A 25,197-nucleotide genomic window follows, 5' to 3' on the forward strand; every position below is an offset into this window, starting at 1 on the left:
TTCCTCACTGGGGAGGGTTCAATAAGTCCACAGTGAAAAGGAGTGGAGACATGGGAACCCCGTTTTTAGGATTATGGGGAGTGTTAGCGGTAAGACTCCTACCAATTAGACTTTTATCACCTATTCTAAGGATAGGTAATAGTGGCTTTTTGTAATTTCAAATGGTTTTCTTATTGAAGACATTTAATCCCTATTTTCAGGAATCATAAATGTCTGATCGCTGGGGTCCCAACTGCTGGGACCACTGGCATTCCCAAGACCAGCACAGCGGAAAGTACCATGTGAATGGATTGTCAATGAGCACATGTGACCACTCACTTTCTATGGGATGGAGGGAGATTACTAAGCACAGCGATCTCAGACTGCGAATAGAAGTGAACTGAATAGCGGTCGAGTCAGTGTACTACCGCTGCATTCGCATGGGACATCTGGATGCGCCCATTTCGGTATCACTGGGGGTCTGACTGCTGGGGCCCCCAATAATCAAACATTTATTCCCCATTCTGTAGATAGGGGGAAAATGTCTTTCTTGGAAAAACGCCCTTTCACCCATGCAGATGATCGTGAATGACTGTTTGATAGATCATTCCAGGACAAATCACCCAAGGGATAACACCGACCATCTCCCATCTTTAGGAAAATGTGCTCATTTCTTCATTACTAGAATGTATATAAAAATGTCAGTTTGCAGCCCATCGGGTCATGGGGTGATTTGTCCTGGAATGGCCCTACTATAGTTCCTGTCTGGCAGCAGCTGTCACCGTGTCTTTGGGAGATGAAACACCTTATTATGTGCAGGATAAGTTCACTTCTGGAATATTGGGCGGCAGTGATCACTCTCATCATGGTCGCTGTGTAAGGACAAATCCAGACAACACCACAATGTAGATGTATAGAATTCTTTATTTATTAGAATAGCAATAAGCAACATTGTAATGAAATATTACCGGCCCTTTAATAAATGACACAATGATCACAGTGACTCTCAGGTCAGGACCGGTGGAGACCACAGAACTTACTGGGGTCCTTCTCGCTAGTCCACCAGTGTCCTGAGATGAGAGCCGCCGGACCCAAAGATCCAGAGGAAGGCGAAAAAACCTCCCGGAGAGTTCTACCTCAGGTTGGGCAAAAAATTCCTTCCCGACCCCAGATTTGGCGATCGGCTATCACCCTGGATCAATCTGTCCTGCTGCATATTGCCATATATATATATATGGGTAATTACAGGCTCAGGAGAGTGGATGCTGTAAAGAAAGAGACAAATACAACCTGCTCCTAAGAGCTTGCAATCTACCGTGTTTCTCCAAAAATTGGAGACCTACCCCGATAATAAGCCCTGCCCTGATTTTCAAAGGAGGGGCCTTAAAATATAAGCCCTCCCCCGAAAATAAAAGCTAGCAACACTAGGTGAAAAAAAAAAACCTGCAATACTCACCTAGCAGCCGACGTCTGTGTCCCCCACGATGGTCTCCCCAGCGCTGCGGTAGGCTGCTGTGTAATCCTCCCCACTGTCAGAGGATTCTCCCTCTGGTACAAAGACAGGGCTTTGAATTCCCCTGCCTGCAGCAAATAAACGTTGTGATTGGATCGAGCGCCAGCCAATCACAGCCAGCGCTTGATCATTCACTGCTATTCAGTGAATGACATCACTGAATGGCTGTAATTGGTTCATTGAGCGCCCGGTGTGATTGGCTGGTGCTCGATCCAATCACAGCGCTCACTTGCTGGAGTCGGGGAAAATTCAAAGCCCCATTTACCAGAGAGCAAATCTTCTGGCAGCGGGGAGGATTACACAGCAGCCTGCCACAGCTCTGTGGGGGACACAGACGCCGGGTGCGAGGTGAGTATACGCCCCCCCACCACTCCCCGAAAATAAGACACTGTGCCTCTTTTGGGGCAAAATTTAATATAAGACATTGTCTTATTTTTGGGGAAACACGGTGCTAGAATAATAGATATCCTGCTACTTTGGTATATAGGCACTGTTAGATAACTGTAGACCTATCATTCAGCTGACGGTGCCCTGTCTTGGCACTAGTCATTCTGCCTATGTCTGCTGTTGTGACCATACAGCTTTGTCAGAGCTCAGTCTGTCTGATTCCTGCTCTGTCTGTCGGTTCTAAGCTCTGTTCATCTGGATCTCATCTGTCTGTTAGTTTGTGTGTTCGCTTGTTCATCAATCTGTTTGTTCATATGTCTGATCTACCCATCTGATTGGCAGTCGGACGCTCCGTCTATGTTAGTTTGTACTACCCGTCCATTGGGGGGTGGCGGACACCCAAAAATCATCCTGTTGGTTCCCCTTCGTTCGTTGGTAGGCAGAGACTACGGCCTTGTCTTGTCTGTCCGTTCCGTCCATAGGTATGTGGATGCCCGAATCCATGTCTTGCTTTGTGTGTTTGGTGTAGCAGTGTTCCCGTTCTGATTTGTACATATGCACTGTTGCACCCCCCCTCCCAATTGTTCTCCAGCAATATGTAAGTATGAGACATGGGTCTGTCCTTATGGGACCGATCGCACTGCTTTCAGGCAGGTGCCCACCATTGTCCTAATTCGTTTAGGGAAAGTATTTTCAGGTTTGTGTTTGCTCAGTCTGTGTCCATTTGGTTTAATCCTGTCTGGTGACGCTCATGCAGGGCTTCCTGGTTTTCTCCTGCATAGATATGCCAGCTTTTTTAGTTGGTTTTGGAGGAGGTCCGTCTTCCGGCTGACTTTTAGGGCTCTGGACAGGTTTCAGGCTTTCTTATTGAGGAGCAAAAGGAGAAACAATACTGATTGTACATAAGAGATGTAAAATATATAATATAAAAAGTGTCACCTATATACAGTGATGGCAATATAGCCGAGCCATGTGACATCACGCGCCGCGTGACAATCGAGCCATGTGACACTGTTTTTTATTCGTTTGCCTTTAAGCAGGCCTGCTCGCTCTGCCACTACTTGCTTTTTCTGTGATTGTTTGCATGTTTTCTTATCTTTTTTTTGCACTTTTTTAGCAGACCCATCTAGAGGCCGACCCTCTGGGCTCCAGTAAGCGTTCAGGCTTTCTTTCTGAGGACACCCGTCAACAGGCTCGACCCTCTGGGTTCCTGATGGTTTTCTTTTTGTGTTTACTTGTTCCGACAAGCTTTCAGGCTTTCTTTTTGAGAAGACTCAATTTTGTGAGAGTCAAGCCACATGACACCCCGAGCCATGTGACAGCCCGACCCACGTGACAATCGAGTAAGGGAGCGCTCAGGGGCGATATTAGAGTTATTGAATGGGGTGCTTAAGGAGGACAATATTTATATTTTTTCAAAAATCTTTATTTTGAGCTTTTGTAAACATTTTTCCATTACAATTCCCCAAAAAATACAGAAATAAAGTACATCTTGGACAATATAATGATATTTTTAAAAAACTTTGCATTTACAGATATAACCTACATTGTCACCTTGGGAAATAAAATATTAAACATATTGAGCTCTTGTACTATTTCCTTATTATGGTTCATGCATCACTTTCAATCCTCCAATTCTCTTCGTATAAATCAATTGATTTCAAATTAGGCAAAAAGAAAGAAAGCAAAAAAAAAAAAAATATATATATATATATATATATATATATATAAATAAAATGTAAAAAGGAAAAAAAAATAACCAGAAGGGGGTATTTTTAATGTTTCTTCCCCTACTCTCTTGTCCCCGTCCAGATCCTATCTTATGTCTCATATTCCATTCCGATCTGAAAGGGGCGCAGTATCAGAATAATATCAGGGAGGACTCAAGGGGACATTCACAGGAGGAATATGCCTTGGGGCTTGCGTCTCTAATCTTTTGACTCCTTAACCCCTTAATGACATGGCCTATTTTGGCGTTGAGGACCAAGCGATTTTTTGGTATTTTTCCATCTCCATTTTTCAAAAGCCATAACTTTTTTATTTTTCCGTCGACGCGGCCGTATAAGGGCTCGTTTTTTGCGTGGCGATCTGTAGTTTTTATCGGTGCCACTTTTGGGTATATAGACAATATCGTAAATTTTTTATTTTTTTTTTTAATGATAACAGGGAGAGAAAACGCATCAATTCTGCCATAGATTTTTTTTTTTTTTTTACAGCGTTAATCATGCAGCATAAATGACACACTAAATTTTTTCTGCGGGTCGGTACGGTAACAACGATACCAAAATTGTTATATTTTTTTTAGGTTTTTACACTTTTTTGCAATAAAACCCCCTTTTTTTGGAAATCTTTTTTTTTTCTCTATAGCTGCATTCAAAGTCATGTAACTTTTTTATTTTTCTATGTACGGAGCTCTATGAGGGCTTATTTTTTGCGAGACGAGCTGTAGTTTTTATTGGTACCATTTTGGGAAATGTACGGCTTTTTTGATCACTTTTATTGCATTTTTTGTGAGGCAAAATGCTAAAAATTAGCATTTTGCCTCTGTTTTTTAGCGTTTTTTTTTACGCTTTTTGTCGTACAAAATAGAAAGCGTGTTCAACTTTTTGTACACGTCGTTACGGACGCGTCAATACCAAATATGTGGGGTTTTAGTTTTTTTTCCCTTTTTTTATGCTAATATTAGAAAAAGCATAAAAAAAGGGGTTTTTTACATTTTTTTTTTTACATTTTTCTTTTTTTTACACTTTTCTTTTCTTTTTTTTATACTATTTGAGTCCCTCTGAGGGACTTACATCACTGTGCCTATGATCGCTGTCATAAGGCATGGCAGAGCTACTGCTCTGCCATGCCTTATCGCTTGTACAGCGATTATAGGCACAGGCAATACAGGACGCCGGTGTCTGGCGTCCTGTTGCCATGGTGACAGGCCGGGCTCTCGCGATAACATCGCGAGTTCCGGCCGGAGACACACAGGGATCGCGATCCCTCTGTGAACTCTTTCCCTGCCGCGATCTACTTAGATCGCGGCAGGGAAGGGGTTAACAGCGGCGGGCGCATCTCCGATGCCCCCCCGCTGTTGGAGCGGGACGCCGGCTGTGACTGACAGCCGGCTCCCGCTGCGGGATAGCGCGGGATCTTATGTGATCCCGCGCTATCTCCAGGACGTACCAGGTACGTCATGTTGCGGGAAGTACCAGGCTGCCATGACGTACCAGGTACGTCCAGGAGCGGGAAGGGGTTAAAGACTAAGCCCTTTTTCTTCTTTTCGTTTTCTGGTCCCCAGTTGTAAAAAAACCTAACTCTTATTCATGCATGGATGCAGCTATCGGAGGGCATGTTTCTTGCGGGGCAAAATGTAAAAAAAAACATAATTCAGCTATCTTTGGGGGGTGGGGGGGGGGGGCTTGTTTTAAAGGTACACGCTGCAGCAAAAAACAAAAATAAGATAACTTTATTCTATGGGTCAGTACGATGACAACACCACCAAACATATGGTTTGTTTAGTCTTTTTTGCTGTACTATTTTTAAAAATAAAATAAATAAAATATTTATTGAAAAAAATATTTTCTACTGCCATCTTCTGATCGCCATAACTTTTATTTTTATTTTATTTATTTTTACATATTGTATAATTTTAAAAAATAGAAAAAGGGTTTTATTTTAACTTTTAATACATTTTTTCTGATTAATACTACTCTTTGAAACTCATTTTTACATCTTTTTTGTCACCACAGGGGTTTTGAACTTGCGGACTTTTGATCGCTTATAGAGTGTAATGAGATATCATAGTATTACACTACAGTATGTGATGTCAGGCAGTCTTTCAAGCCACACTACAGGCATGGCTTCATAGACAATCTGCCTTGGTAGTCCTGCAACTGAATGGCACCTCATGATCTCATCATAAGGGAGGGCCATTCAGGACCCCGGATTGGGGCATTTAAGCGCCACGGTCAGAATTGACAGAGGCATTTAAAGGGTTAACAGACACGATTAGTGTTCGCACAGTTTCCGGCTGACACAAGACATCAACAATTAATGCCAATAGGAGACGCTGTGGGGTTTCACTGTTCTATTAGGAGGAATCAAGACAAACCGGATACGCTGGGCTATTCAGGATCTGGGGGGGATGACGAGAGGATTTTTTTACTCACCTTAAATCTCTTTCTCGACTTGTCATTGGGGGCCACAGCAAAGACCATGGGATATAGCTACTGCCATGGTGTTTGCTGTTTCCTGCAATGACACAAGCAAGAAAAAGGGGTTCTTAGAATCAGGGCTGGACAAAGTCACAGAACCAGGAATTCCCGGTTTCCCATACTGGTGGAGCTCGCAATCTAATATCTACATTCTACCAAGGGAGGGGACATTCAGCTCCGGGCGCGTTCACAGATGCGTTCGGGTTTTCCATTTTTTGAACAGAGAAACAATTAAAAACCAAAATTGATGGGGTTTCCAGGGACATAAAAAAATAAAATTATATATATGGTTAGAATGAAGAAAAACTGAGAACTCATCTATCATGGCAGCTCTCTGTCCAGCACTTCTTCAGAGTTCTGTGCAGCGGGCACCGGCGCTGCAGCATTGGACGGGGAAGAGAGTATTCAATTCATTTTAATCCCTTATTAATTTTTTTTATGTCCTAGAAAACCGCTCCGTTTGCATTTTATTCCAAATCAATTTCAATGGGTTTTCAAAAAACTTGGAAAGCTTTCAATTTGCTGTCATTTGCCCTACATTTTTAAATTGGAACAATTAGTGCAGTCTGCCGCGCTATTTAGTAGCGGAATGGAGGTGAAGTGTGATGGCCGCTGCAGGCTGGTAGACGAGTCCTACAGGTAGGGTGGGGACGGGGACGCCTACTGGAAAGCTCTATCTGGATTACTGCTTATAGCCTTTAATGTAAATTTTAGACCCCAATTCCGGCGGCTGCAAGTCTGAATGGCCGGAGCAGATCATAACGATGGGAGAAGACTTGGGGCTCGTTCACAGCAGCATTTTAGTTTTCCATTCTGCTTGTTCCATTGGAGGAGCGAGACAGAAGAAAGCGGCTGTTTTAGTTCTATGGATTTGAGAGGGATTTTCTGCGCCTCCGTGGAGCTCAGTTCCATACTGTTTGCTTTGCCTTCTAACGGAAAAATTGTGCAGACTGCGGCGCTTTTATGCTTCTTGAAAAAAAAAAAAAAAAATCTGAAAGGACCCTTTTTTTTTCGATGGGTGATGGAGCTGAAAGAAAGGTTTCCGGTCGGTTCCGTTTTAAAATCAGTTTTGCTGTTTAAAATGGAAATCAAGACGCAGATATGAATGAGTGTTAAACACTCCTCTTCATCCTTCACTAATAGAAGATAAAACATCCTCAGAAATGTGAACCTGGCAATCTCCGGCAGTCCCACTGAAATGGGTGGAGTGGCAAGCGAACAACAGGGATGAAATCTGGGAATGGGTGGGGGCTTCAGCGATCGCAGCCAAACTGATCAGCGAGTTATTCCCCATCCTTATAACTTGCTGAGATGGGAATAAAGGTGAAGACAGACAAAAATATAATCAAACTACCAGCTAGTGACAGCAAGAGCCCTTTTACACTGCAGGACAAACTAGAAGGAGCATGTGACAGCGGTGAAGTAGCGACCGTATGCCGTTCGCTTGGCATATATTTACACTGAACAATAATTAGGTTGCTTTGATCATTCATTGGATCATAACTGCGTCCAGTCGGTCCTTCTGCCACTACTTTTTATTGAGTAGGTCGTTGCATTGTCTCCCAAGCTCAAGTCCTCACTGACCCCAACAGGTCATGTTTTCAGGATATCCTTTAGTAAGAACACCAGTGGTAATGTCTGAGGCACTGACAATAATTACATCACCTGTGCAACATTGAGGAAATCCTGAAAACATGACCTGTTGGGGGTCTTTGAGGACTGGAGTTGGGGAACACTGGTTTATACCAATGGATTTGCAGCCAATGATATTTAAGTCCGCATGAAAGATCCGATCAGCAGTAATCTAATAATTTATCACCAATTGTTCGGTCGCGGCACACATTGATTCCTAACAACTATCGCATTGACTATTCGATCTAATGAGCATTTACACAATAACTGTGCCGTGTAAAAGAGCCCCAAGCCTTTAATGCTTGGTAAAAGCATGTGTACCCATCGCCAAATGTTGTGTGCACCTAGAAATGCTCCAATTCCCTTTATTAAGGTTTTTCCAACTTTATTTAAAAAAAAACAAAAAAAAAACAAAAAAAAAACACGCCAGAAAATTTCTGACCTTTCACATAATAGTCATTGTATAAATACAACTCCGCAGTGTCACACAAAACATCAGTTTATTCCACTGAGAATGTGCATCAGGATGCAGCATTTTAACCCTATAGGGACAGAGAGAAACCCCCGTTTACCCTATAGGAATACACCGGCTTCTGTATCGCCAGCTGCCATCAACAGTGTCTGAAGTTGGAGAATTCCTCTTCCCATGGACTCCGGCTTTTGCTCCATGTCTGCAATCAGCGTTCGGCTCCTAACGCAGTTTTAATTTGGTTTCTGCACATATCAGTCACTTGCAAAAAAAAGTTTGTATTTCTAGATCTCATGTTTAATATTTGGAAATTTTCGAAGCATTTTGTTGACTTTTTGCGGCGGCATCCGGCCGTCGGATCTTTCGTCTTTGACGCCCAACTTCCGAGCTTTCTGCAAGAAAATACAAAAGCTCAGATCCGTTTGTCATGAAATGTGCATGTTATTGCATAGCCATAGTATACTCCGTGCAAATCATTTCAGTTCCACTTTTTAGGAAGAGAAGGGGAGATTAGACTTTGGACTATACTTCCTGAGTAACGTATACAAATAACTAATAAGTTCTTCAGTCTAAATACGGGAGAAACTTTCTAGAAGTCCCTCATCCAGAGACCCCGAGAACTGGATGGTTTTAGTTCCGTGAACAGATGTAAAACTGGCCCATTCCTCCTATTATTAGTTGGTATTTTATGTTCTAACACAGATTGCCTTATATTTTACCCAGGAAGGGGTTTAACGTGAATGTATAAGCCTAGAGGACACCACTGACACAGAGCAGCAAACCCTCTGCACTAGGAACTGAAAAAAAAAAAAAAAATCTTTTTTTGTCTCTTGCCTCCTTGGCTGCGCATTACTGGGAAAAGCACAGAATACAGGAGGGCGTAAAGGAAGCTTTACAAGTGTTAACGTGTTCATTTACACACAATACATTCATGCACAACAGGTGACGCCTCTGGAGAGCCAAGCGCAAGCCACTGTAAGTGTCCTTACAACCATTAGTTAAGATCTACCTATAGGGCTGCCGTCAACGACTGCAAAACTGAACGACATTTAAAGGAGTTGTGCCAAGTTATAAAGTTATTCCCTATCCACAGAATAGAGAATAACTATGATTGTGGTGGTCTGACCACTGGGACCCCCACCGCTCCTGAAAAAAGGGGGTCTAATTGGTCCCCAAGTGAATGGAGTGGAGGTCACAAAGGCGCAACTGTTGCTCCGTTCAGTTTAATGACAGAGCCATCCAGTGCCAAAATGTGTAAACTAGGTGCAGTCATTGACATGAATGGAGCAGAAATGCACCCTCTGCTGCATTCACTTGGGAACCGACTGGATGGAAACCCTCTCTCAGGGTCGGTGGGGGTCCCAGCAGTTGGACCCCAATGATCATAAAGTTATCTCCTGTTACAGGGAAGGTGACATAATGAAATGACCCATTATATAAATCATATTTTTGTGCCAATTATATTTTAGAATTTTTGGTGATTGACTGAAAATACAAAAAAAAAAAAATCTATATTTTTAAAAATCCTTATACCCTGCATTTCTCACACCAACTACAGAGCCTGAAGGTACCTTTACCCGGGGTAATTATCGCCTGAACAACAGTAGAAAAAGCAAATTCAGGCAATAGTTGGCCAACACACGGGGCCACCGACAGTGCACTAGGCGATTTCTCCTTCACTTGTTACAGTAGCTTGGTTTTTAGCTTAAAATGTCGGCCGTGTAAACATTCATCTGCACGTCTGCCTGTTTGCAGTGAATTGAGGAGGCGGCTGGAAGAGATCTCTGGCCCGCTTCATCTACATTCTCTAGACCAGTGGTGGCGAACCTATGGCACGCGTGCCAGAGGCGGCACTCAGAGCCTTCCCAGCTGGCACTCACCACCATCGGCCACTCACCACATTAGTAAATACCGGCAGCGGTGCCGCAGCCCTCCTGCTAGTATTCACTCAGCAGCGCTGCTAGAGGCGCTGATCCCGACGCACACTGTGATGTCAGTGTGCAGCCGGGACCCTCCTCTCCCCTCCTCTTGACGTCTCCTACTTGGTTCCGCGAGAGCAGGGGAGGGGAGTAGGTGTCCGGCAGCACGTCACATTGTGCTCCTGGGATCAGTGGCAGCAACAGCACCGAGGAGGTGGGGGGAGGGGGGGGATTTGGGTCTCAGAGGGGGGCGCTATTACTACTGGGGGCCACTGTGGGATGTCACTATTACTACTGGCTACTGTGGGATGTCACTTACTACTGGAGACGCTGTGAGGTAACACTTACTACTGGGGGCTGCTGTGGGATGTCACTATTACTACTGGGCTGATGTGGGATGTCCCTATTACTACTGGGCTGATGTGGGATGTCCCTATTACTACTGGGGCCACTATGGGAGTCACTATTACCACTGCGGCCACTGTGTTGTGTCACTATTACTACTGGGGCCACTGTGGGATGTCACTATTAGCACTGAGACCACTGTGTTGTGTCACTATTACTACTGGGGCCACTCTGGGATGTCACTATTAGCACTGAGACCACTGTGTGGTGTCACTATTACTACTGGGGGGCCACTGTGGGATATCACTATTACGACTGGGGCCACTGTGCGATGTCACTATTACTGCTGGGGCCGCTGTGCGGGGTCACTATAACCACTAAAGCTGCTCTGGGAGTCACTATTAGTGCTGGGGCTGCTCTGGGGGGTCACCCTTACTGCTGGGGCTGCTCTGGGGGGGTCAATATCACTGCTGGGATAGGTTTACACGAGGTGGAAATGCTGCAGAATGTCCTCAGTGGAAATTTCCGTGGCAAATTCCACAGCATTTCCGCATCCAAAAGCAGTCCAAATCTGCACACTGTCTATTTTGAAACAGCCTTGTCCTTTTAAGAACCACGGGTGTAAAAATCATGCATCGTGATAAGCCCCGCCCCCTGACATGTTGGCACTTTACAATAAATAAGTGGGTTTTAGGTTGCAGTTTGGGCACTCGGTCTCTAAAAGGTTCACCATCACTGCTCTAGACTATCGCTCCTCTGTGAAAGCATATGAGAGACAGTCGGTGGGACAACTTATGGCCGTATGTGGAAACCGCTTGCGGAGGCCTGCGGCGGATCCCGGGCTGTGGCCCTGCGTACAGCCACATAATGTACGGCACATAACTGCGTACTCACACAGGCGGTCATGCGCAGTACACCATTTTTGTTTGTATTTCCCGCACCATCGCTTAGCGATGACACGGATACCCGCAGACCGTACACAATGTAGTTGCGTATGGGCTACGGGTATACCACAATGGGCTCTATGTTGCAGATATCCGCAATAAAATAGAACACCCTGCATTCTGTTTTCTGCAAGTGGATTACGCAAGTCCGACCCGCTAATGTGAGCAGAATTGTGTGATCACATGCATTTGATTGAACCGCGTATTACCGCAGTTCAAACACATGCAGAATCCGCAATTCGGCTCCTGCGCAAGTGTCCGTTATTTGCCAGTGGGCGCATGTGCTAGAGCCAGGAAAGGTCTGTGGAGGATTGCGTCGGGGTTCAAATGAGGAGGCCTCCGGTAAGAAGTTTCATCCCCCCTCACCGACCGCATTGGGGAGATTAAACATCAACTTTTAAAAAAAAAACTTTTTTTAGGCGATCGCCATTATCTATTGGACAACAGCGATCATGTGACCGGGGATTGCTAACCCTGGCCTCGGTCACTGTTCCAGGCTCTCTGCTACGTTTCATAGCCAGGAGTAAGGAGATTTTAGCCCCTTACTGACCTAGCTTATTTTCCATTTTCGTTTTTTCCTCCCCCCTTTTAAAAAAATTGTGACTCCTTTATTTATCCATCGCCGTAGCTGTAGGAGGGCTTGTTTTTTGTGGGACATGTATTTTTCAATGGTGCTATTTAATGTAACATAATGCACTGAAAAACAAAAAACATTCTAAGTGAAGAAAAATAAAAATAAATTAAAAAATGGAAATTCCGCACATCCTTTATGAGCGTCTTGTTTCTAAGGCACAATAACTGCACCAAAAAAATGACATAACTTTGTTCTATGGGTCAGTACAATTACTACGATACCAAGCATAGTTTTTTTGCTGTACTACTTGTATCTTTTTTCAAAGATACTTAATTTTTTTAAATTTTCTGCCGCCATCTCCTGCACACAATAGCTTTTTTATTTTTCCATCGACACAGTTGTGCAGGGGCTCATTTTTTGTGGGATGTCTTGTAGTTTCCGATGGTACCATTTCGGAATACATACAACTTTTTATTGCATTTTGTCTGGGAGACAGGATGACCAAAAAAAGCACATGCAGGGTAAATGCTTGACTTCGATAGATCAGACTTTTACAGACGCAGCTATACCATATATGTATTTTTGTTCTACTATTTAGATTCTATTATAATTATGGCAAAAAGGAAGGGGGGGGGGGGTTAAACTTTTATTCTCTTTATTTTTCTTATTTTTAGTTTTTCTTTTTTAAAACCAGAGGCGACAACTAGCGAAGATTTGTTTGCTCCTGCAGTATGATGTAATGCCATAGCATTACATCATACTGCGATCGGGCAGGCAGTCTATCAAGCCATCCCCGTGGGAAGGCTTGATAAGCATTCTGCCGTGACAGCCCTGGGGCCTTTCAGAAAGCCCCCAGCTGCCACGACACCAGCACGGCTCCCTGCGATCTCATTGCAGGGGGCCATACAGGACCACCGAACATAGTTTGGGGCGTTTAAAGGGTTAACAACTCCGATCAGCCACGCAGCCAACCAGAGCTGTTGCTGCCAGGTGTCAGCTGTAATTAACAGCCAGCATCCGCCTGTATGGAGTGATCACCACGCGATCTCTTTATACATAGACCGCCGATGCAGGCCGTCAAAAAGCGTATCAGCAGTCGTTACAGGGTTACGTTTCCAGGGCCCTACCCATCTTCTGTGTGCCGTTTTGCAGATGGGCGCATGCGCCAAAGCTAGGGGAAAGGTCCGCAGATAAAGATTCCATTGGGGAACAAAGCCGGAGGCCTTAGGTAAGTAAGCTCATGGGTTTGCCCACACGAGCGAAGTTTTGTAGTCTACTACATTGCAAGACTACAAAATCACAACATGCTCTGAACAGCTGCGATTTGCTATTTTTTGTAGCCCATGCTTCCCTACGGCCTCCTGTCCCTGGGAGAGTTGCCATTGCAAGATCCGCGGCGATAAATCGCCCACAGACTACACGTGACACACTTTCCATAGGCTAACTATGCAAAGCGCAGCCCGACATCAACGAGTGGAGAATCATAGCGATTCTCCACTCGCAGGATTCAAATCGCGGCATGCCATGATTTGCCGCAGTAAGCCTATTAGATAGGCTTATTGCGGAGACCTGTCAGTACTCCCCCCTCCTCCCTCACGGTGGAATATCACTAGCAATATTCCGTCATCGCCGTGGACAGGCAGCCTTAGGAGGCTGCTACCTTCTCGCATCACATAGCACGAACTTGTAATTTTCATGCAATGCGATTTTAACATTAGAAATTCCTATTAACTTTGTTGTGATTTTATCGCATGAGAAAATCCAACAAAAAAGCATCACCGACGCTACAAAATCGCATGTACATAGCAGCGATATCGCAGCTATTTTTTAACAGTGATATGGCTGTCGCCCATGCAGATACAGCCTAAAGGTAATGGCAATGTTCAGAGGTAGTACAGGCTGCAGCTGCCTATATGTTTTGCTGATGCATCATGGGAGCTTTAGAGAATAAGGCCGCCTGCACACGGGTGGAAATCCCGCAGCGGGATTTCCGCCGCTCAAAGCCTGCATAGGAGTGCATTACAATACACACTCCTATGCAGCCGGCCGCGGTTTGGCCGCGCGGCAAACAAACCGCGGCATGTCCTATTTTTGTGCAGGGCTCGCAGGGCCTCGCACTGGTACGTCACTCACCCGGCCGCCGGCTCCGGTCTGCGCATGCGCCGGCTGCCCGGCAGCCGGTACATGAAAGAGCCGGGGCCGCCGGGCACGGGTGAGTATGCGCTCATCTCTGCAGGTGCTCAGGTCGGGTCCCGCGGCGAGAATTCTCGCCGCCGGATCTGGCCTGCTCGTCTGCAGGCGGCCTAAAGTGAGCAGGCAGCATCAAGTATCAGACAGAAGGCTGCATTGCGTGGACGCAACTGAGAAGAGGTGTCAGCAAATCTGTCGAGGGGGCAGAAATGGAGAAAATAAATAAATAGTTCACCGGAGCGGCCCTTTAAACTTTTTCCTATACATTATATGGTAAGTTAAATGGTACCATTAAAAAGATAAATCTTCCCACAAAAACAAGCTCTCGTGTGGCTACGTCACTGGAAAAATAAAGAAGTAGTGATTTTTTTGAAAGTGGGGATGAGAAAAAGAAAATACACAAAAAGGGCTGCAGCAGGAAGCAGTTCAACCGCGAAAAGACAAAATGACGATACCTGTTCTCGGGCGACACAATCATAGAAAACCTTGACTGCATCTGAACACGCTGCGTCGCTGAAGGCATTCTCTTTCCAGCACGCCATCAATAGGGACATTTCAGTTATGCAGGATGCCTCTAGAAAAGACGAAGACAAGTGTGATGCCGGACGCAAAACGAAGAGTAATGCGTTACAGCAGTGATGGAATTTACACGCTGAGCAAAAATACATTCATGGAGATACAAAGTGCTAGGCCGCTCTCACAGGCGCTTTTCAGTTGCGTTGACATGCGTTTTTGACCGCGTTCGACCCCATTCTCACACAGGCGGTTTTTCCAGTGTTTAAAGCTGTGTTTTTAGCGCAGCACTAAACCCTGTCGATTACTACTACTGACTTCAATGCGGCTTCTCAGACAAGCGTGAAAATGCGTTTTAACACTGCATGTTTCAAGCTCGGTCTGTTCTATTTTCATCTGTTTGCCTATTGAAATGAATTGGTGCGTTTACAGCGCTGCTGAAAATGCGATTAAAATGTGGTTACCGCGTTTTTGCAGTTCTGGCATTATCAGCTAGCTTGCCTGCATTTATAAGGGCTCCTTCACACTGGTGATAAAATTGTGCGTTTTTTCAGCAATGCGAGAGGGATTGAAAGCGCAGAATGATTTTCAATGGTTTCATTTCCATTTCTGAGGTTTTCACTCATGCGATGTGGAAAAAAAAAACAGCATGTCTTACCTTTCTGCATTTTTGTTTTGTTTGTTTTTTTTAATCTCCCGTTTTCCTGCGGAGCCTCCTTTTTATCGCATCGCAAAGCACACACTTGTGATTTTTGTGCAATGTGATGCGTTTTTAACATTAGAAACTCCTCTCTATCGCGATAAAAACAAGAAAATCACAAGCGACACTGATGTTCTTGCAAGAAAAAGCATCGCTTTCGCAGAGATATCTCATGAAAACAATTGCGATTTTGCCACGATTTTCTCGCAGCAAAATTGCGTTTGCCAGTGTGAAGTAACAAGTTAAAGTGGAAGTCAATGACCGCTGGGTGTCCTATGGCACAGCAGAGCAGCAGGGTCCTGAACGACGCTGATTAGCTCTGTTAGTGACTAATGTCACTACGGGGATGTTTCTCCCTGTAAAGGCTGCTACACACTAGCGTTTTTCATGCGATATGGCTGCATATTTTTAAATCCGATTGTCAATGGGACTTTCCATCGCACAAAAAATGCAGAGCACAAACTTGCTATTTTTGTGCGATGCGGTTTTAACTTTAGAAAGTCCCATTGACATTTGCATTAAAAAAAAAAAATGCAGCAAAATTGCATGAAAAACGCTGTTGTGCAGGAGCCCTCAGGGCTTCTACCCACTTGCATTTTCTCAACGCTGAGTTTTTCTAACACGAATGTCAATGGGACTTTCTAATGTTAACCCCTTAGTGACCAAGCCTGTTTGCACCTTAATGACCAGGCCAAATTTTGCAAATCTGACACGTGTCACTTTAGCATGGAAAAACACCAGAAAGGTTTTGCATATCCAAGCGATTCTGACATTGTTTTTTCGCTACATGTTGTACTTCATTTAGGTGGAAAAAATAAGACCGATAGAATTTGTGTTTATTTATTAAAAGCGCCAAAATTGGGAAAATTTTGAAAAAGAATCGTCATTTTTTCACATTTCCAACTGCAATATCTCAAATATGTGCAAACATAATATAGAAATTTTTGCTAAGATTTATATTTCCATCCGTTTACTTTATTCTGGACGCACATTGGAAAAACTTTCGGGTTTTTTTTAACCATTTAGGAGACGTACAAATGTAACATTACTTTTCAGCATTTTGAGGAACACTTTGTTTTCCTACACCAATTCAAGATTGGAAAGGCTCATAGGAGTCAAAATGATAGATACCCCCACAAGTGACCCCATTTTAAAAACTACACCCTTTAAGGTATTCACTGAGGGGTGTCATGAGTATTTTAACCCCACAGTTTTTTTTCAGGAGTCAATGCAATTTAGAAGAGAAAAACTAAAATGTCATATTTTTGCAAATATGTCATTTTAAAGACAGGACTTTTTTTTATAGTACACATGAAAATTAGGATTTGCACCCCAGAATGGATACCCCTGTTTGTCCCGTGCTCAGAAACATACCCATTGTGGCCCTAGTATTACGTCTGTATGCACAATGGGGCCCAAAATGAAAGGAGCAAGCGGTGGCTTTCGGAACAGAAATTTTGCTTGAAGGAGATGTAGGCCCACTTGCACACTTGTAGAGCCATTGAGTGACCAAAACTATGGAGAACCCCCACAAGTGACCCCATTTTGAAAAGTAGACCCCTTAACGAATTTATCTAGGGGTACGATGACTTTTTTGACTTCACAGTTTTTGAATGAATCTAAGCCAAGCCGAAGGAAAAAATTACGATTTTCATTTTTTTGGTAATTCTGTAATTTTAAAAGCAGTTTTTTTGTACAGCACATATATGAATGAAGACTTGCACCCCAAAATGGATACCCCTGTTTGTCCTGTGCTCAGAAACATACCCATTGTGGCCCTAATCGTATGTCTGGATGCACAATGGGGCCCAAAATGAAAGGAGCAATCGGTGGCTTTCGGAACAGAAATTTTGCTTGAAGGAGATTTAGTCCCCATTGCCCACTTGTAGAGCCCTTGAGTGACCAAAACGATGGAGAACCCCCACAAGTGACCCCATTTAGAAAAGTAGACCCCCTAACGAATTTATCTAGGGGTATGATGACTTTTTTGGCTGCACAGTTTTTGAATGAATCTAAGCCAAGCAGAAGGAAAAAATTATGATTTTCATTTTTTTGGCAATTGTGTCAATTTAAAAACTGTTTTTTTTGGACAGTGTACATAGGAATGAAGACGTTCACCCCAAAATGGATACCCCAGTTTGTCCCGTGTTCAGAAACATACCCATTGTGGGCCTAATCTACTTAAAGGAAACATAGCTAGGCCTATAATGGAAGGAGCACCTGTTTGATTTCAGGGTACAACGGAATAAATTCCAGGCCCCATTGCCCACTTGTAGAGCCATTGAGCGGCCAAAACCATAGAGAACCCTCACAAATGACCCCATTTTGAAAACAAGATCCCTTAACAAATTCATCTAGGGGTGTACTGCATATTTTGACCCCAAAGTATTTGAATGAATCTAAGCAAAGCAAAAGGAAAAAATTACGATTTTTATTTGTTTGGCAATTTTGTTAGTTTAACCCTTTCCAATCCACTGTCTGACGTGTAAAGACATTCTGATTGAAGGCTGTACAGCTCCGATGCTGGAAGACGTCCGGCAGGGTATCCTTACTGTATATTACTGTCCCGCTCTAATGTCAGGGGCCTCTCCAGCATGTCTCATACCGCAGTACTGGCTCTAGCCAGCAAACGGCGCCATTGTATAACGACAGAAAGAGAAAGCCCCCTAGGAAACCCTGAATCCAAAATTGGATTGCAAAGGGTTAAAAACTTTTTTTTTTTTTTTTTTTTTTTAACAGTGTACGTAGGAATGAAGACGTTCACCCCAAAATGGATACCCCCGTTTGTCCCGTGTTCAGAAACATACCCATTGTGGGCCTAATCTACTTACAGGACACATGGCTAGGCCTATAATGGAGGGAATGCCCGCTGGATTTCTTGGCAGAACTGAATAAATTCCAGGCCCCATTACCCACTTATACAGAAAAAAATTTGACTTTCTAAAAATAATCCCCCCCCCCCCCCCGCCCGCCATCCCCATTTTTTTGGCATTTCCTAAATATTAGATAAAGGTAATAATATAAACTGCGTTTTATATTTGAAGACAGGGGTAATTACGGAGGCTGGTTGGGTTGGGCACATGGGGCAAGAAAACCGGGTATCCCCCCTCCTCATGTATTTTGGGGGGGATTTCGTAACCTCAGCAGCGGGTATGGGGTGTAAAAAGTGGCGCTGTGAGGCTTTGTAATTTTGCTGCGGTGCGGCGGTCTCACAGAGAAGGCGCTCAACAAGCTGCTCCTGGAACTGCAGGAAGGCGAGCGTTCCCGGGGCTTCTTGTAAATTACGGATTACTGGTAGCGGTCTGAATAACGCCAGGCTCACGCAGCCGTAGGCGGAATCTGCTTGCCGAGGCCTGCAGCGGATTCCAACTGTGAGCCCGGCTGTGACCCTGCGTACGGCCGCGTAATGTACTGCGCATAACTGCCTACTCACACAGGCGGTTTTTTGTTTGCATTTCCTACGCCATCGCTTAGAGATGACCCGGGTACCCGCAGCCCGGACACAATGTGTTTGCATATGGGGTGCGAGTATATCCGCGGTCATAGAGCACAATGGGCTCTAGGTCGCAGATATTCGTGGTAAAATATAACATGCCGTGTTCTGTTTCTGCGAGTGGATTATGTAATTCCGACCCGCTAATTGGGGGGAATTGTGTAATCCAATGCATGCGATTGATCCGTGGATCACCGCTGATCAAGCGCATGCAGAACCCGTAATTCCTCTCCGGTCATGTGTGACCGGCCTAATGTTAGTTCGCTACTTTATCATGTGACCGGGGACCGCTCAGCGAGGCTGCCGGTCACTGCTCCAAGCACTCAGCAACCGTTGGTCGCTGGGAGCAAGGAGATTTAAAATTTCCTGGGCTCCCCGGCTCCTGCGAATGTGTCCGGCATTTTGCCGGCGGGCGCATGCGCAGCAGCCGGAAGGGTCCATGGAGGATAATCGCATCTGGATTCAAATGCGGAAGCCTCCGAGAAGATGTTTCATCTTCCCCCACCGCTCCATGCTGTCGGCTACCTGCGGACACCGACAGCATGGGGCTGTGGACGTGACAGCTCGAGGGGCTTTATTCTCTGCAGGACACGTTTTTACGTCCTCAGACAATAAAGCCCACTTCGGGAGGACGTAAAAACACTATGGGCTGGTCGTTAAGGGGTTAAAAACGCATCGCACCAAAATTGCAAAGCACCAACTAGCGATGCAATTTTAACATTAGAAAGTCCCATTAACATTTGCGTAAAAAAAAAAAAAAATGCAATACCTCAGCTACAGTGGAAAACTGTCAAACAATAAAAACCATGTGAATGTCCCCCATAGGTCTTATGACATCACGGGGGACATAGATAGGAAAAAAAACAAATAAGTAAAACAAAATTACAGAATAAAACACCACTATATACATAAGAAAATAACCCAAAAACCGCTGCCGTATGCGCCCTGTAATCCGAAACCATACATACTATACATTAAAACGTCCGAAACAAATAGAGGAACCCGTTCCCATACTTTATTTTAGCGTAATTATACTAATTTATAAAAAAAAACAAAACCTATAATGCTGGGTTCCCACGACACGGTTTCACCAAGGAAATCCTGTGGTCTTGCCGCAGCAAAAAAACGTGAAGTTTCCGCGGGATAAGCGCAGCTTCAACACCCGCCGTACTTAGCAGTGGGTTTTGGAACAGCTTCGCCGTATGCTTTTCCGTTGCAGCCGGCTCTACCATGTAGCGGAGCGAGGCCCAACGAAAAAAAAAAAAAAAAAAGAATTGACATGCGGCGTCCCAGGAATCCGCGCCGCAGTGCTGGCTTTGCTGCAACCAATGGTCCGCCCCGTGTGGACGACATTTTTGACAAATCTCTTCCACATGGTTCAGCGGGGGCAAAATTCTGTGGCAAATCCGCGCTATGTGAGCCCAGCCTAAATGTTTTTTTGTTTTTTTTTTTACGCCTAATAAAACTGAAGAAAAAAAAAAAAAGGCAATGAAAAAGATATTTAAAAAGTAGCCCTATATGTCATGAAAAAAAAGCAGCCAAAAAAAACATTTGGGAAACTGAAGAAAAAAAAAATAAGGCAGTTAAAAAAAAAAAAAAAAAACGCCACATGGGTAAAATACATAGAAAGTACCTGGTCCATAGAGTACAAAACAGCCTGGTCCTTAAGGGGTTAAAGGGTGCACAGGACCTTCATTCTCATGATCAATGGGCGTCCCAGCGATTAGACAACTCCCAATCACCTGCTTAGCCCCTACCCTGTGGAAAGGGAATTGGTTTTCCAGCAGATGTGGTACTACAAGTCTCAGCATGGAGGGTCATGCAAAAGTCCTTTAACCCCTTCCCGCTCCTGGACGTACCTGGTACGTCATGGCAGCCTGGTACTTCCCGCAACATGACGTACCTGGTACGTCCTGGAGATAGCACGGGATCACATAAGATCCCGCGCTATCCCGCAGCGGGAGCCGGCTGTCAGTCACAGCCGGCGTCCGGCTCCAACAGCCGGGGGGCATCGGAGATGCGCCCGCCGCTGTTAACCCCTTCCCTGCCGCGATCTAAGTAGATCGCGGCAGGGAAAGAGTTCACAGAGGGATCGCGATCCCTGTGTGTCTCCGGCCGGAACTCGCGATGTTATCGCGAGAGCCCGGCCTGTCACCATGGCAACAGGACGCCAGACACTGGCGTCCTGTATTGCCTATGCCTATAATCGCTGTACAAGCGATAAGGCATGGGAGAGCAGTAGCTCTGCCATGCCTTATGACAGCGATCATAGGCACAGTGATGTAAGTCCCTCAGAGGGACTCAAATAGTGTAAAAAAAAAAAAGAAAAGAAAAGTGTAAAAAAAAGAAAAATGTAAAAAAAAATGTAAAAAACCCCTTTTTTATGCTTTTTCTAATATTAGCATAAAAAAAGGGAAAAAAAACTAAAACCCCACATATTGGATATTGACGCGTCCGTAACGACGTGTACAAAAAGTTGAACACGCTTTTTATTTTGTACGACAAAAAGCATAAAAAAAAACGCTAAAAAACAGAGGCAAAATGCTAATTTTTAGCATTTTGCCTCACAAAAAATGCAATAAAAGTGATCAAAAAAGCCGTACATTTCCCAAAATGGTACCAATAAAAACTACAGCTCGTCTCGCAAAAAATAAGCCCTTAAAGAGCTCCGTACATAGAAAAATAAAAAAGTTACATGACTTTGAATGCAGCTATAGAGAAAAAAAAAAGATTTCCAAAAAAAGGGGGTTTTATTGCAAAAAAGTGTAAAAACCTAAAAAAAATATAACAATTTTGGTATCGTTGTTACCATACCGACCCGCAGAAAAAATTTAGTGTGTCATTTATGCTGCATGATTAACGCTGTAAAAAAAAAAAAAAAAAAAAAAAATCTATGGCAGACTTGATGCGTTTTCTCTCCCTGTTATTAAAAAAAAAAAAAAATTTTACGATATTGTCTATATACCCAAAAGTGGCACCGATAAAAACTACAGATCGCCACGCAAAAAACAAGCCCTTATACGGCCGCGTCCACGGAAAAATAAAAAAGTTATGGCTTTTGAAAAATGGAGATGGAAAAATACCAAAAAAAATCGCTTGGTCCTCAACGCCAAAATAGGCCGTGTCATTAAGGGGTTAAAGGGGTTGTCTCGCGAAAGCAAGTGGGGTTAAGCACTTCTGTATGGCCATATTAATGCACTTTGTAATGTACATCGTGCATTAAAGTTATACACTTACCTTCCCTGCGCTGGCGTCCCCGTCTCCATGGCTCCGTCTAACTTCAGCGTCTAATCGCCCGATTAGACGCGCTTGCGCAGAAAGGTCTTCTGCCTTCGGCTCGGTCTGGCATGAGTGGAGTTCTGGCTCCGCCCCCTCTACGCGTCATCGCGTAGCTCCGCCCCGTCACGTGTGCCGATTCCAGCCAATCAGGAGGCAGAACACCCTTCTGCGCAAGTGCGTCTAATCAGGCGATTAGACGCTGAAATTAGACGGCACCATGGAGACGGGGACGCTAGCAACGGAACAGGTAAGTGAATAACTTCTGTATGGCTCATAATTAATGCACAATGTACATTACAAAGTGCATTAATATGGCCATACAGAAGTGTATACCCCAACTTGCTGCCGCGGGACAACCCCTTTAAATGTGGCAGCGTACACAGTAGTACAAGGGGGGCCTAAGGTCCCAGAATTTGTTGTGGGACACTTTTGCATACTGTGACATGCGGATACACAGAACTGATAAGTAGCGATAGGCTGCCTGGTGGGGTGTGATGGCAGAGATGTTTATACCACCTGCACGTTCCGGGCCGTCAAGGTAAGGCAAATGCCCACGGATGGATTTGTACCGCGTTTCCCGTGTGTGAATTCCGCAGCCTTTGGGTTCCATTGGACCTATTAGCTTTCTGCCTGCCAACGCTCACATGCGGAATTCTACTGCGGGTTTCCGCAGCAGAAGATAAATCGCAGCATGTTCTATTTGCCGCGGATTTATGCTGCGTGAGGTCTATTAATATAGCATTAATGGAGACCGCGGACGTCCAGGATCACCGGCCGGCACTTGTTTATAATCGCCGTACTCCGATGGGGTATATCCGTGACTCTCGTGGGCATGAGCCCGTTACCCCCCATAGATGGCGCAGGAAATGCAAAGAAACAAACAATACTGTGCAGGACCGCCTGTGAGCCGCCACGGTCATCCGCTGTATGGTTACAGGAGGTGGGCAGGGTCACCGGCCGGAGCACAAACACGGCCGTGCAAAGGAGCCTTGATGGCAACCAGAACGCCACAGTGACGCTTAGTGAACCTGCAGCACCCTGCAGGCCGCAGATCCCTCCGCCGTCCAGGAAAGCAACAGAACGTTAACCAAACCACAAACACGGGAGCAGGACGGCTCCTGTCCTGGGAGAGGTGACACAAGGAGCCGGTACCGAGGTCTCCTCCCTCCTTCACCCACCTCCCTGCTTCAGCTTCCGGTTGGCCACTCTGTCAGCGAGCTCCAGCGGTAGCCGGGGCTGCAGCACGGGCTTCCCGTGCCGCCGGCTCAACAGCCTCGCCACCTTCTCTTGCAGAAGGTTCCCCGAAGACGCCATGACAGTCAAGGGCACCGCAAAGGACTGTGGGGTGGGAAGTGACGTCAGCACGCCGCCGCGTTTTCCCTCCTAGCGCTCCAGTCTCTCATGGCGGCTGCGCATGCGTGGTGGATTGTATTATGAATCCACAGTCCAAATGCAGCTGTTTAGTTTATCAAATATGTGATATGAATATGTTACATTTGAATAATATAGTATTAGAATAAGTGTTTTATCTATCTTATCTGAAATGTTCACAGACGTCTGAATCCCCACTGGCACGTACTTTCTCCATGCAGATTGGCAGAGGATAGCATTCCTCAGCTTATTGCTCTTATTTCTACATATCATTTTTATTAACTCAATTCAGTCGCATTATATGTGAAAATTCATGTCCTGCAGGGTTCGCACATAGCGCACGCTGCGCCACGTCGCCTGATCCAATAGACTTTAGTCACACGGAAAGTGCAGTGTCAATCAGCGGGAAACTGACCAATATCACTGCAAGCGTACATGGCCACTCTCACACATGGCGTCGGTAAAATGCTGCATTTTACAGCGATTTTCGGCAGCGCTTTTTAGCTCACCCCATAATTGCGGTGGATGATCAGGGGCGTTATAAAAATGCGAAAACACACGAAAATAGAGCAGACAGGTAATCACAGTAAAAAGCGCCAGTGTAAGGCCTCATGTCCACGGGGAAAATCAGATCCGCTACGGATTCTCCATGTAGAATCCATAGCGGGTCCCTCCTGCCCCGCGGACATGAGCGCTGAAAATAACAATAAATCAGAATAAACTCACCTCCCATCCGCTCCGTTTCTTCTCTTCGCGGCGGCGTCATCTTCTCTCGTCGCGGCCGGATCTTCATTCTTCGGCTCGGCGGATGTGCATGATGACGTCGGTGACGTGCCCCGCGCATGCGCCGGGCCGAAGCAAAATGATCCGGCCGCGACTGAGAGAAGATGGCGCCGCTGGGAAGAGAAGAACTGGAGCGTGTGAGTAAACTCTGATTTTTGTGTCCCGCGGATCCGGACGGCTTCCATAGGCTTCAATAGAAGCCCGCGGGAGCCGTCCCCACGGGAGACCCGCATGAAAATGGAGCATGGTCCAGATTTTTTCATGCTCCATTTTTTTTAAAATCACTTTTATTGACCATCCGCGGGTATTTATCTACCCGCGGGTGGTCAATGCATCCCTATGGGATGCGGATCCGCGCGCGGGAGAAGAGTTAAAATCCGCTGCGGATTTTAATTCTTATTTTCCTTGTGGACATGAGGCCTAAGAGTTTCACGCAGCTAAGAATCTTGTATGAGACTTGTGCGTTGTGAGACTCACAAATCTTGCGCAAATATGAACCCAATTCTTTTAAATGGAATCATATGTATGAGTTATGTTTCCCGTTATCGCAGCATGCTCTATCTTTTCGTGTCCCTCGGAAAGCATTGCTTTCAATGGGACAGTAAAACACATCAATCGCCGTCTGTGTGCGATGCAAGGTTTTTCACTGAAAATAATGGGATACACTTGCTGATCCTCTAACGCCTTTGAAAGCCACGCCGGTGGATCGCTACTTCAAGGAAGTGATGGGAAGCATTTTTACCAGAAATACATCTTGTATCCGCGTAAAAATACACGTTGCGATTGCGAGATTGCGCTCGCCCATGTGTAGGTAGCATTAGGGCAAACGGATTATGGGGCTGCGAATCCTGTCACCATATCGCGTTCGCCATTCATGTGAAATACCCAAAGTAAGTGAGGCGTT

At 45.1% G+C, this 25,197-nt stretch overlaps 1 protein-coding gene across 1 annotated transcript; it reads right to left on the reverse strand.

Annotated features, from left to right (window-relative positions):
• Window positions 1-8,196: 8,196 nt before the first annotated feature.
• Window positions 8,197-23,486, reverse strand: CHCHD1 (coiled-coil-helix-coiled-coil-helix domain containing 1). Its single transcript, XM_066600492.1, has 3 exons — window positions 23,318-23,486; window positions 14,610-14,728; window positions 8,197-8,574 (listed from the first exon to the last, which is right to left on the reverse strand). Exons 1-3 carry the CDS (start codon window positions 23,451-23,453, stop codon window positions 8,467-8,469), a joined length of 363 nt encoding a protein of 120 aa, XP_066456589.1. The 5' UTR covers window positions 23,454-23,486; the 3' UTR covers window positions 8,197-8,466.
• Window positions 23,487-25,197: the final 1,711 nt, after the last annotated feature.

The sequence above is a fragment of the Eleutherodactylus coqui genome, chromosome 4 (assembly GCF_035609145.1).
Source record: "Eleutherodactylus coqui strain aEleCoq1 chromosome 4, aEleCoq1.hap1, whole genome shotgun sequence".
Classification (NCBI taxonomy): Eukaryota; Metazoa; Chordata; class Amphibia; order Anura; family Eleutherodactylidae; genus Eleutherodactylus; species Eleutherodactylus coqui.

Excerpts from the sequence above, each read along its gene's own strand:
- CHCHD1 (XM_066600492.1), bottom strand. The coding sequence starts at position 23,453 with ATGGCGTCTTCGGGGAACCTTCTGCAAGAGAAGGTGGCGAGGCTGTTG. Across the intron at positions 14,729-23,317 it reads CCGGAAGCTGAAGCAGGGAG|AGGCATCCTGCATAACTGAA; the intron begins GTGGGTGAAGGA and ends CGTCTTTTCTAG. Across the intron at positions 8,575-14,609 it reads ATTGTGTCGCCCGAGAACAG|AAAGCTCGGAAGTTGGGCGT; the intron begins GTATCGTCATTT and ends ATTTTCTTGCAG.